Source organism: Chiloscyllium plagiosum, chromosome 42 (assembly GCF_004010195.1).
Source record: "Chiloscyllium plagiosum isolate BGI_BamShark_2017 chromosome 42, ASM401019v2, whole genome shotgun sequence".
NCBI classification, from domain to species: Eukaryota; Metazoa; Chordata; class Chondrichthyes; order Orectolobiformes; family Hemiscylliidae; genus Chiloscyllium; species Chiloscyllium plagiosum.
In genome coordinates, this window is record NC_057751.1 from 12,846,937 (window position 1) to 12,859,671 (window position 12,735).

Consider the following 12,735-nt stretch of genomic DNA (forward strand, 5'->3'; position numbering starts at 1 on the left):
TACCATTTTCTCTGGCAGTGTGGCTCCAGGCACCTACTATCCTCTGTGTAAAAATTTTTCCCCGCACATCTCCTTTAAACTTTCCCCCTTTCACCTTCAACCTATTTCCACTTGTATTTGACATTTCCACTCTGGGAATGTGACTCCAATTCTCCATTCTATCCACCTCGAAAAATGCATTACCCAATACTTGTCCGGAGCAAACTCTATTAGCCATTTCCCTGCCCAACTTTCCAACTGATTGATATCGTGTTGCATCCTTTGATAGCCGTCCTCACTATCCACAACTCCACCAATTTTCATGTCATTTACAGACTTACGAGCTAGACTAAGGTGGCGATGAGCTGCCTTCTTGAACAGGTGTAGTCTTGAGCACAAGTCTGGGTTGGCACTCCACATTCAGTGCAGAAGAGGAACATTAAGCAGGGGCTTTGTTGACTTTTTAAGGCTGTAATGATCTCAGACCACAGAAAAGAACACGACAGAGTTGACTTCAAGGTGTTTTGGACTATCCTGGAGTGTGATAGGTGCAATCTTAGTCTGACATGGAAAAGTTGACTTGAGTTTACATTCTGCATTCAATTGTAAAACTAAGGTACAGAATTGGCCTGCAGGTGAAAGCTTAGGACCATGTTTAGCATAAGACTATCCTGCAGTCTTACTGGTACATCAGGACCACTTCCATTTGAGGTCTTCCATGGCTTGCTCTTTAGAACTAAGTGAAACCCGGTCTTGTTAATGGCCCTATATACGTACTCGCCCAGGACATCCAGCAGTCTGCTTGAATAAAACATTAGTCCACTGTCAGCATTCATATTTGAGCCTGGACTGGGTTTCTTATACAATTCCCCATGTGTCATGAACAATGTCCTGATTTTACCATTGCCCATTTCTGCTGCTGCTCCAGCTGAATCCTTGTTCAGACCATCTCATCGTGATGGTTCAACTATTTTGAAGGTTGTGTGAATTCTATCTTGAATATTCCTTCTCACTTTTGACCATTTGTATATGATTTATTGGATGCAGAGTTTGTGTCTTCAGTCTTCGTTGAGAGTTGGACCAACACCATAGTGAAAAATTCATCTTGATTGTTTTGTTTCTGCAGTAATTTAGTCTAATGATAATGGCCCTATATACATACTCGCACAGGACATCCAGCAGTCTGCTTGAATAAAAAATAAATCCACTGTCAGCATTCATATTTGAGCCTGGACTGGGTTTCTTACACAATTCCCCATGTGTCATGAACAATGTCTTGATTTTACCATTACTTACTTCTGCTGTTGCTTCAGCGGAATCCTTCAATTCTGCCTTTCTTGCCCCAGTCCTGGATTTGACCCTGACTGGCATTGTGCTGCCTGTCATCTAACTGGTACCAAGTCCCACTCACCGACCTTCATTGGTTTCCAGACCCGTGAACAAGTTCTCAACATTCCCGGTTTTCAAATCCCTCAGTAATTTCCTTCCCTCCCCTCCCTACCGTTGTGAACTTTGGCACTCCCCTGGTTGGCATTTCGCCCAAATGATGTTTGTTTTCAGTGTGGTGACACACCTGCAGCACTGAAGGGACTGGACTGCAGGCTTTCTGGCCTAGAGGTAGGGACACTAGCCAAAGGCCGGGGCTCTGAGGTGGGGGGGATGGCGATAGTTGGAGAGGATTGTTATGGCTTAATGATTGTGAGAGGGAGGCTATACCTCGGGAGATTGGACAACACAAGCCCTTCAAGAAGGGTTGTGTGATCCGCTCCGGTCATAACAAAATCTTTTACGTAAAAAGTCGAGTAAGAGAAAACACATCCATGGAGTACACTGAGACTGAGTGGACTCACAGTCATGGAAGGGCTCGCCCGGCCACCAGTGCAACTCTTCAGTAGCAGTTTTCACTTTCGCTCTGGAGGCGGAAGTTGCTTTGGTTGAAGTGCTGTCCTCTTGTTGTTGAGATTTCAGGGAAGGGATCCGGATCCGGACGGGCAGGATGTGTGGAGGCTCCCGGCCACACTGCGGGGGGATCGATGCCAGGTACCTGCTGCTGAAAGTGACCCTGGGGATCTTCGCGACATTTTTCTGGGTAAGTGAGAAACCAACAGCGTTTTAAAGGAAAACGTGCCTGAGTCACGAAAGTTGCATCTTTCAACAGATCAGCAGCTTCGAATCCAAAAAAACCCTTTTTGTAAGGAGGACGGTTGTTTTATTTTAGTCCAAACCTCAACTTTTACTGCTCAGATTTGGTTTATCTATTTTAAATTTCCATTAAATGGGAAGTTTCTGGCGTTCTCAAATGGAATTGATTACTATCTGCAGACAATGATTCGAGCTCTTAAAGTTCAATTCTTTTCGGCCCTTTTCAGAAAAGTGGCAATATAAAACTTGGCAGGTTAGGCAGAGATTTTTTTAAATCAAAACAAATATTTTTTACAATGGTGTTTTATATTTTAAGAATCCGAAATTAATCCCACTCTCCTGCACCCTCCCTATTGTCCTGTGGTCTGTTACCACATCCTGTACAATAAACTCAACTTTTGCTAAATATTAATCGTAAAGTTTATGATTTAGAGAATGAGATAAAATGCGGGAGCACACTGAAAAACTCCACCAATCTGAGTGTGACCAGTATTTCTCACTTTATATTGCACTCTGTCTGATTTATTTTCAAAATTGAGCATTTTTTTTTCAAGTGTAAAAAGGAAACATGTCCTTAGAATAAATTAAGACCAGTTGGTCTTCTTTACTCTTCGTCCATTGGTAATCAATGAAATTAATCCCACTGTTCCCCTCTCTCCCACTGTCCTGAATCAAAAATGAATCTCATAGTTGTTAGAGAGAAGGTTGAGAGGTGACTTAATAGAGACATACAAGATGATCAGAGGATGAGATAGGGTGGACAGTGAGAGCCTTTTTCCTTGGATGGTGCTGGCTAGCACAAGGGGACATAGCTTTAAGTTGAGGGGTGATAGATGTAAGACAGATGTCAGAGGTAGTTTCTTTACTCAGAGTAGTATGGGCGCAGAACACTGTCTGCAACAGGAGTAGACTTGCCAACTTTATGAGCATTTAAATGGTCATTGGATAAACATATGGATGATAATGGGATAGTGTAGGTTAGATGGGCTACAGATTGTTTTCACATGTCAATGCAACATTGAGGGCCGAAGGACCTGTACTGCTTTATAATGTTCTATGTTCTATGTACCCATCTCTCCCCACTGTTCTGAATCTGAAATCATTCTCACTGTCCCCCTCTCTCCCCACTGTTCTATGTTCTGCTATCACACCCTCTATAATAGGATATAAAATTTTCCCAACAATAAATGTTAAACTTACTGGCCTGTAGTTAACATTTTCTTTTGCCTCTGTCTGTTTTTGAATTAGGGTGTTTCATTGACAGTTTACAGTCTCTGACTTGAAGAATTCTTGAAAGATTCCTATCAGGCCTTCACTACTTCCTTCCACATTCTTCATCAGGAATCATGCCCAAAATGTTGATTCTCCTGCTCCTCAGATGCTGCCTGACCTGCTGTGCTTTTCCAGTGCTGCACTTTTCAATGCAGATCTCCAACATCTGCAGTCCTCACTTTCTCCTGAGACCCATGTGGTACAGTGTACCAGTAGGCCTTTATGCCTAGTAGTCATCAAAGTACTTTTCCTCCTGTGATTGTTATTTTATTCATTTCCTCAGTCCACACCACAATATCTTCTACCAAAAAGTATTTATTTAACACTTCTGCCATTTCTTGGTTCCCCATTATTATTTTGCAGCCTCCTTCTCTAAGGGGTCTATGTTCATTTTGGTCTCTCTTTTTTTATATACTTAAAGAAGCTCATACTACCAGACACATGACACAGGGAAGGTGATGGCCAAGTGGTATTAATTGCTAGACGGTTAATCCAGATACCCCAGTAACATTCTGGGGGTCTGGATTTGAACACTGTCAGTGCAGATGATGGATTTTGAATTTTGGAATTCAAATTTTGAATGAAGCCATTTTTTTCAATTAAAAATTGATTCCAATAACTATCTGAAATTAGGACTCTGATGGTAATCAGGAAACCGTTGTGGACTGGTGGAAAAATCCATCTGGTGCACTAATGCCTTTTAGGGAAGGAAACTGCCACCCTTATCTGGTCTGGATGACACGTGACTCCAGACCCTTGGCAATGTGGTTGACTCTTAACTGCCAACTGAGCAATTAGGGATGGGCAATAAATGTTGACCTACCCAGCGATGTCCTCACCCTGTGACCAAGTAAGGAAAATTAAATTTGATACAAAGGAGTGTGAAATTATTGACTTTGTTTGAAAAATGAGCAGAGAAAATATGAACTAGATGGTGTAATATTTAAAAGGGTGCAAGAATAGAGAGACTAAAGAGTATGTGTACATTAATCCATGAGGTTTGTAGGACAAGTTGAGATGGCAGATTCAAAAACATATATTCAAGTTTCCAGAATATGTAAACAGAGAAATAGAGTACAAAAGAAAGGACGTAATTTTAAATCTTATCAACGACCAACTAGGCATCAAATGAAGTATTGAGTTCAATTTTGACTATCATATTTTAACCAAAGTCTCAAGGCACATGAGAAGATAGTGATTTACAAGAATAGTATGAGGGTCGCACATTTTTGGTCATTTGAAGAGATTGGAGATATTGGTGTTGTTATCCTAAGAGCAGAGAATTTTAATTGAGGAGCTCAGAATTGTGGATTGTTCTGATGGAATAGAGATTTTCTGAAGCAAAAAAGTTTACTAAGTCCTGAGGGCATAGTTTGAAGGTGATATCCAAAAACTAACATGAGGAAATATGTTTTAAAGCAGAAATTTGGAGTGCACTGAAAGGGGTTGAAAGCAGATTCAATAATACCATTTGAAGGATATAGGAAGGAAAATAATAAAGATAACTATGGGCAAAAGGGAGAGGAGTGCGATAAATTTTAACCAAATAGCTGGAATTAATTTGATGGGCCAATTAGTCTTCCTTTGAGCTATAGATTTTATCAATCTCTAATTAGAAAAATCAAGAAAGACTTGCACTTACGCAGAAGCCACACAGTAAACTTCAATGAACAGCAATGTAATAATCCGCAGATAATTTCACCCATAAATGTTGGCCAAAACACTGGGGAGAAATTCTCTGCTCTTTGAATAGCAATCAGACCTTATGCGTCCACCTGAGAGGGCAGAAAGGCTTTGGTTTAATATCTCTTCCAAATGACAGTGTAATAATGCAGTCTTCTGTAGATGTCAGCTGGTTTTATGTTTGAGGACAGAAGCTTCTACAGGTCTGCAGATGTGGATTATTTCAACATTTGTAGTACAATCAGACGAGAATCCATGAAGCCTATCTCGACATCAGGGACAGCTCACTTCATATTTTATGCTGAATGTCAGGCTGAATTTCTCACCAGTTGCCAGTATAAGTGGGGAGGGACAAACAGCATCTAGGAGCACAAACCACAGACATCAGCTGCACCCCATCCAAATTCACGAACATTTACCAACTCCTTGACAGACAGCACGCATGCCTTTGATTGATTGCAGACTGCTCAGAAAGCACAGACTTACATTGCAGGACACACCAGCAACTGGCATCGAAAAGCTGCATGGACAAGCTCATGGATTGGACCAGGTTGTGTATCTCAGGGGCACCACTTGCTCTCACTGTGCTCACTCACTTTGCAGTTACCTGTGTGCTTGCAGCACTCATGCCTTGCTTTTCCATGCCTTGCTGTGCCAGTCAGCATTGTCACACAACCAGGTGAGGTAGGTCATTAATGAGGCAAATTTGGGACGATATGGTGAGAAAGCTCCTCATTAGGCCTTTCTGGAGGCAAGAATCCCTCCAGAAAGCTCAATGCAATTCACACTGGCCAAAAACACATAAGATTCAGTCTTGGGTTTATGTATTGTGACTGAGAAATTAGTGTTGTAACTGTTAACTGTGATTGATCTATCTTACACATTAACTTTCTGAAACCGTTCTCACCTGCATTCTTCTCTGTATAAATGCTCGCTAGTCTCCAGAGAGAAAGCCTAAAGATGTAATTAGAAATGTAATTATTCCCGCAGCACTGCTTGCTGGTTAAAGAGAGAACAGTAAATAGAACAGGATGAACCAGGTGGCAGTCTCTTTCTGTGAAGCTGTCAGGAATAAGCTGGGAAGATGGATAGCTCTGCTTGTCCATTCGTGCCAGATGCTTACGGAACTGAAGGAGTACTCTGAATAGAATTGTGTGCATGTATATTTATCTGCATTTAGTTGTGTGTGAGTGTGAGTATACGTGTGCGCTGGTGCGTGTTCACCTGAAATGCATGAGCGTGTGCTTGTGAGTATGTATTTGTGGGACAGTGGGTCTGTGAATGTTTCTGTTTATGAGTGAGTCTGTGGAGATATGAAAATCAGTATGCCAGAGAAAGTTCACAGCCATGAAATGTGGCTTTGAAATAAGGCAAATACCGAAGGACTTTGACCTGATACTGCACGAACAACAGATTTTGTGGTGCTTTGGATGCCACTTTGGACTTGGCATACTGCTGGTGAGACTGTGATTGCATGTGCAGGCAGCCCAGGAACACTGATTTGATGCCAATGCTTTCATCGAGTAATGAAACATGCCTGCTCATACTGGTTTTTTTCATTTCAAAAATATTCTTTATCCATTAAAAAAAAAGAATGCACAGTCACTAAAGTAGTTTGGTCCATATAGTAATATATGAAGAACACAAACAAAAGTTGGAATTTGATTCCATCCAACAAACAAGCCAAAGGCACCTCTTATCTGTACAGAATTATATTTATGCACATTTGAGGTACTGGGAGGATCCAGTAACTGAACAGATCCCCATTTAACTTCAGCAGAAAGACCTCAGACTGTGGTCTTTCCCCTCTGCACCTTAGTGGCAGCTGCCCCAAGCTTTAGTGCGCGTCTGCTAAAACAGGTAAACATGTACTTGATAGCAGGAAGGATACCTCCATTATTTCTTGCTTAAGGAACCATTAACTATTTTCAGTTAGTTGCTGGTGCATTTCTGTTGGCCTTCAATGTGAATTGCTGGGAGTTCTGCGGTTTCTAGAGTTGTTTAAAGTTGCTGAAGTCCATAAGGCAAATACCGAAGGACTTTGACCTGATACTGCACGAACAATAAAAACGATTGCAGTAATTTACATCCCCTTTGAATGACTGTATGAGGTGTCAGAGAGCAAGATGGACTGTTGGAAGACAATACATTCTGGAAGCAATTCCCTGCACTGAACCTCACTGGGGATCAGGACGTCAGCCATCTCTACTTCACCCAGAATGTCTTCACTGAAATGTGCCACTTGGTGCAGCTCCACAGCAGAGTGAGCACAGCATTGCCAGTGACTGGAAAGGTGACTGTTGCCTCATGTTTGGCTGCTTTCAGACAGGAGCAGATGGTATTTGCAACATTTCCTAGTTATAGAGTCAGACAGCATGGAAACAGACCCTTCGGTCCAGCCAAACCATGCTAAACATGATCCCAAACTAAACTAGTCCCACCTGCCTGCTCCTGGCCCATATCCCTCTAAACATTTCTTAGTCATGTATTTATCTAAATGCCTTTTAGACATTGTAACTGTACAACATTCATCACTTCCTCTGGAGGTTCATTCCACACATGATCCACTCTGTGTGTAAGAAAATTGCCCCTCATGTCTTTTTTAAATCTTTCTCCTCTCACCTTAAAAGTATGTTGCCTAGTCTTGAAATCTCCCACCTTAGGGGAAAGACACCTGCCATGCACCTTATCTATACCCCTCATGATTTTATAAACATCTACCAGTGAAATATGTCCCAGCCTATCCAGCCTCTTCTTATAATTCAAACTCTATTCTCAGCAACATCCTGGTAAATCTTTTTTGAACCATCTTCAGCTTTTAGATTAGATTCCCTGCAGTGTGGAAACAGGCCCTTCGGCCCAACAAGTCCACACCGACCCTCTGAAGAGTAATCCAACCCCCTCTGACTAATGCACCTAACAGCTATGCACAATTTAGCATGGCCAATTCACTTGACCTGCACATCTTTGAAACCAGAGTACCCGGAGGAAACCCACGCAGGTACGGGGAGAATACGCAAACTCCAACAGACAGTCACCCAAGGCTGGAATCAAACCTGGAATCCTGGCGCTGTGAGGCAGCAGTGCTAACCACTGATCCACCGTGCTTAATAATATCCTTCCCATAACATTAAAGTCATGTAAAGTCACTGAAAGTCCTTATAGCACAGCAACCCTGGGACTCCAATTTTAGCATTCATTGTAACAAACATCTCCTCCCACTGCCTTTGCACAGTTTGACTGAGGAGTCTATGGCTTGCTGCTGATCTCCTGTTCACAACCTCCTCTGGTTAAGATGTCCAGAGAAATAACAGAGGACTTTGGATCTCTCTCTCTGACTTGTCGTGCTATCAATCATTCAGTATTCTTTCTCCACACTCACTGCAACATGTTCCAGCACCTGCTTCACTTTAAGAGCTGCAAACTGGCTCTCAGTTGTGCTAGCATCACACAAACCTGAGGCATACAGGCACTTGGCAGCACAGTTAACACCATCTGCATGCAGCTCTCGTATAAATTGCCAAGCAGTTCAATATTTGCACAAAACCTGCATTGGAAAATAGGCACCATTTAATCATGTCCTGCATGGCTTTTGGGGACATGATGGTAAAGGGAGACTGATGGCCCAGGCCGATACTCTGTAAATACAGGCTCAAATCTTGGCCGGGTAACTAGTGGATTTTCAATAACTAATAAATGTGCAATATAGGGTAGTCTCAGTAGTGGTAACTGTTATAAAATCTGATCTGATCCACTAACATCCTTCTGGGATGGAAATCTACCATCCTTACCTGATCTAGTCTACATGTGACTCCAGACCTACAACAATGTGGTTGCCCTTTGACAGGGCCTGCAAGCCATTGTTCAAAATACAGATGGGCAATAGATGCTGTCCTGACCAGCAACATCCACATCCTATGTAAGAACTGAGAAAAATAAGCCTGATCTTGCAGTTCTTCTATGTGTTTGTGTTTTACCTTTCTTTCCATTTGTTTGTGTTTAAGTTTATTATCAAAGAGTATTCTGTCTGAGAACAACTGAGAGGGATGAATTCAATAGCTTTGGACCTCTTCCCACACCAAATCACACTGAATGGGCATGATGGTCAGGTTGGGAATACACAGACACAGTGTTTAGTAAACAGAGCAGAAAGGTTGCTTCCACCTTTCTTCCCGCAGTTTCAACTTCTGAGCTGCAGGCAAGAGCAGTAGAACTTAATGATACCTTATAAAAAGGTCAGACAAAAGCTTTGCTGTTGGAGCCTGCCAGACGAGTATGCCGTGCCCTCTCAGCGCTCTGTTAGATACTAAAGCACATGCTGCAGATGCAATTGCAATTTTGAACAGTCAGAAAAAGATAATTGATAGCTGGTGCAGCCATCTTTGTGATCCTTGCAAAGACTGCAATGGTTCAAGAAGGCACTTCACTACCACCTTCCACAAGATTATTAGAAATGGCCAATAAATGCTGGCCTAGCCAACGATGTCCACATCCTGTGCATGAAAAAGAATGCACCTTAGCCTGCATGTCTGTCAGCCATTGATAGCAATCAGTCATTCCTTAAAAGCACTCACAAACATAACATTTATGAAGAATCAGTGAGAGCCCTGCACCATTTTTTGCATAAGCTGAGGGTGATGTTACAGTGTCCAATGACCTCATCATTGTAAGGACCTCAATGCTGCTGGCCTTATCTGGGTGATGACCAGCTGGAGTCTGGTTCCAACGAGGCTGACAGATCTCTCATCCCAGAAGTCATAAAGGGCAAGACTACTTTACTTGACCAGATCTCAGGCAGCCTTCATAGCAGCTGCTCTGAAAAATCAGGCCAGTATTGGAAAAAGGAGAGAATAATGAAATAACTCCACAGTGGCAGATATCCTGTCACCAAGTCATTCTTTATTTAAACGTGAAAAGTCCTTAATTCTTTATTACTTTCCTATCTATATATCAGCCAGGATTCCCTGATTGGACCAGGGAACAGAGATTCTCAATGGGCTAGCAGGCAGACCTTGTAACATTCATTCCAAGCACATTCCAATACAATAATCCCACATGTGGTAGGCAAGATCAACATTAGCAAGATCAACATTATTTGAAGTTAGAGAGTCCATTCATTAGTCTAATAACAGCCGGAAAGAAGCTGTTTTTGAATTTATTGGGGTGCATGTGTTTTAGCTTCTGCATCTTCTGCCTGATGGAAGACATTGTAGGAGAGTGTTACTGGGGTGCAATGGGTCTTTGGGCAGCCTTTCCGCAGCAATGGGACATGTAAATGGAGTCCATGGATGGACATTGGACTTATATGATGATCTGGGCTGTGCACACAACCTTCTGTAGTTTCTTACGGTCCTGAACAGAGCAGTTGCCATACCAGATCGTAATGCACCCGGACAGTATGCTTTCTTTATTGTACAGTTGTAAAGGTTGCTGAGGGTCCTTATGGACCATGCCAAATTTCTGTGTACTCTGGAGGAAGAAGAGGTGTTGTTGTGCCTTCTTGACCGTCTCATCCACGTGGCAGTCCGGGACAGGTTGTTGGTTATCGTCACTCCAAGGAACTTGATGCTCTCCACCCTCTCCACCTCAGCTCCGTTGTTGTAGATGGGGAGGGGGGGGGGGCATGTTCTCCTCCTTCCTTTTGAAGCCAATGATCAATTCTTTAGTTCTGCCAATGTTGCAAGGGAGGTTGTTCTCACTGCACCATACCACCAAGCTCTTTATCTCCTTTCTGTATTCTGACTCATGGTTGTTTGATATCCGTCTGACCACGTTGGTATCACCAGCACACTTGTAGGTGGTGTTTATTCAGAATTTGGCGTCACAGTTGGCTGTACAGGGAGTACCAGTTAGGGAATGAAAATGCATCCTTGGGGGGGCTCCAGTGTTGAGTGTTATCATGGAGGAGGTGCAGTTGTCTATCTTCACTGATTGCTGTCTCTGGGTCAGAAAGCTGAGGATTCCGTTACAGAGGGTGGAGCTGAGACCTTGGTCTGGGAGTTTTGAGATCAGTCTGGGGGGGATAATTATGTTGAAGGCAGAGCTATAGTCGATGAGTAGGAGTCCTTAGGTATCCCTGTTGTCCAGATGTTCTAACTTGAATGCAGGGCTAGGGAAATAGCATACACTGCAGACCTGTTATTTTGATGTGCAAATTGTAGAAAACCGAGACAGGCTGGGAGACTAGGGTTGATAAGGGCCATGACCTGCCTCTTGAAGTGCTTCATGGTTATGGAAGTCAGATCCCACAGCATGAATGTGAATAAGTGTGCACAAATCTGACACTTGCCTGGTGTCGATCTGTCTAATGACTGATTAATATCCGGAATTCTAATTAATCTAATTAAAAGCAACTTTAATACAGGGTCATCAGAATTAATTGTGGAACACCGTTACTGACTGTGGAACACCCTTACAGCTTGCCTTGGCTGAGACCAGTTAACTCAGTCCAGGTTATGGATTTCCTCGAGAAGGTTATGTTTACACTCAGGAATTGGTCAAAGTCACAGCACGTAGTTACCTTCCTGCAGAATACTATTCGCTTGTTTACCATTACAATACCAAGCAGAATTCACATCTCTACTGATCCTGCAGCAGTCCAGGCCCAAATAAACAAGACTGTCATTCCCACAATATCCAAGTTTGGGCTGGCAAGTGGCAAGTGACGTTTGTGCCACACAAGTGGCATGATGACCAAGAGAGAATCTTACCATCATCCCTTGACATTTAATGACATTAAATCACTGAATCCCCTATGATCAACATCCTGGGGTTACCATTGACAAGAAACTGAACTGGACCAACCATGTAAATACTGAGATTACAAGAGTAGGTCAGAGGCTAGGAATCCTATTGTGAGTCACTCATCTCATCATTCCCCAAAGCCTGTCCACCATCTACAAGGTGCAAGTCAGGAGTCTGATGGATGGGTGCAGCTCCAACCACATTCAAGAAGCTTGACGCCATCAACGACAAAGTATCTCATTTGATTGGCATCACATCCACAAACATTCACTCCAATCATCACCAACATTCAGTAGCAACAATATGTACCATTCACAAGTTTACACGGCAGAAATTTACTTTTTTTTGTCCTTCCACACCCATGACCACTCCCGCTCCAAGGAAAAGGGTAGCGGATTGTGGTCAAGTGATCACAGGCCCAAAATTGGATATTCTAAATTGACCCATAGCCGGAGAAATTAAGCATGACAGAAAATTGACCAAATTAAATTAAACAGCAATCAGCAGCTATTGGCTACAGAAAACAATGGAAACAAAGATCAAAGAGATTACAAAAGTTCAAGGAGAACCAGATACAGCCAGCCATGGGGCTGTATATTGGAGAAGTGTTGATCAGGCATCTTGACTCTCTGAGTATGTGCACTTTACACCTTCCTGGCTTGGAAACAGTGAAGGGCCTCGGCATAACCCTATTGGATGATTTGAATCTAGCTCATGACCTGATTGGCCAAGGCTACAGATTGTTCTGGAAGAGATAAGAACACACACCTGGATGTCACCCCGTCAGTGACGATGCTGTCTTAGTGAAGACTCAGCAAAGATTCTCAGGGAAGACTTGCAGCAAGGTTTTTGGCTGAAAACCATGCAACAATCCAAGAAGACCCAGGATAAGATCCACCCTGACTCCTGCAATAC

General features: G+C 42.7%; 1 protein-coding gene across 5 annotated transcripts in view; it reads left to right on the plus strand.

Moving 5' to 3' along the window:
• The first annotated feature begins 1,281 nt into the window (after positions 1–1,281).
• The window catches only part of zgc:110329 (uncharacterized protein LOC550500 homolog), a 171,675-nt gene continuing 160,221 nt past the window's right edge, over positions 1,282–12,735 (plus strand). For 2 of the 5 annotated variants that reach the window (XM_043681487.1, XM_043681491.1), the window contains exon 1: positions 1,625–2,068. In XM_043681487.1, coding sequence (XP_043537422.1) covers positions 1,976–2,068 — 93 coding nt within the window. In that variant the 5' untranslated portion in view covers positions 1,625–1,975. Of the gene's footprint in view, positions 1,597–1,624; positions 2,069–12,735 lie in introns of those variants that run through there. The other 3 variants (XM_043681488.1, XM_043681489.1, XM_043681490.1) reach the window with 3 other exon arrangements.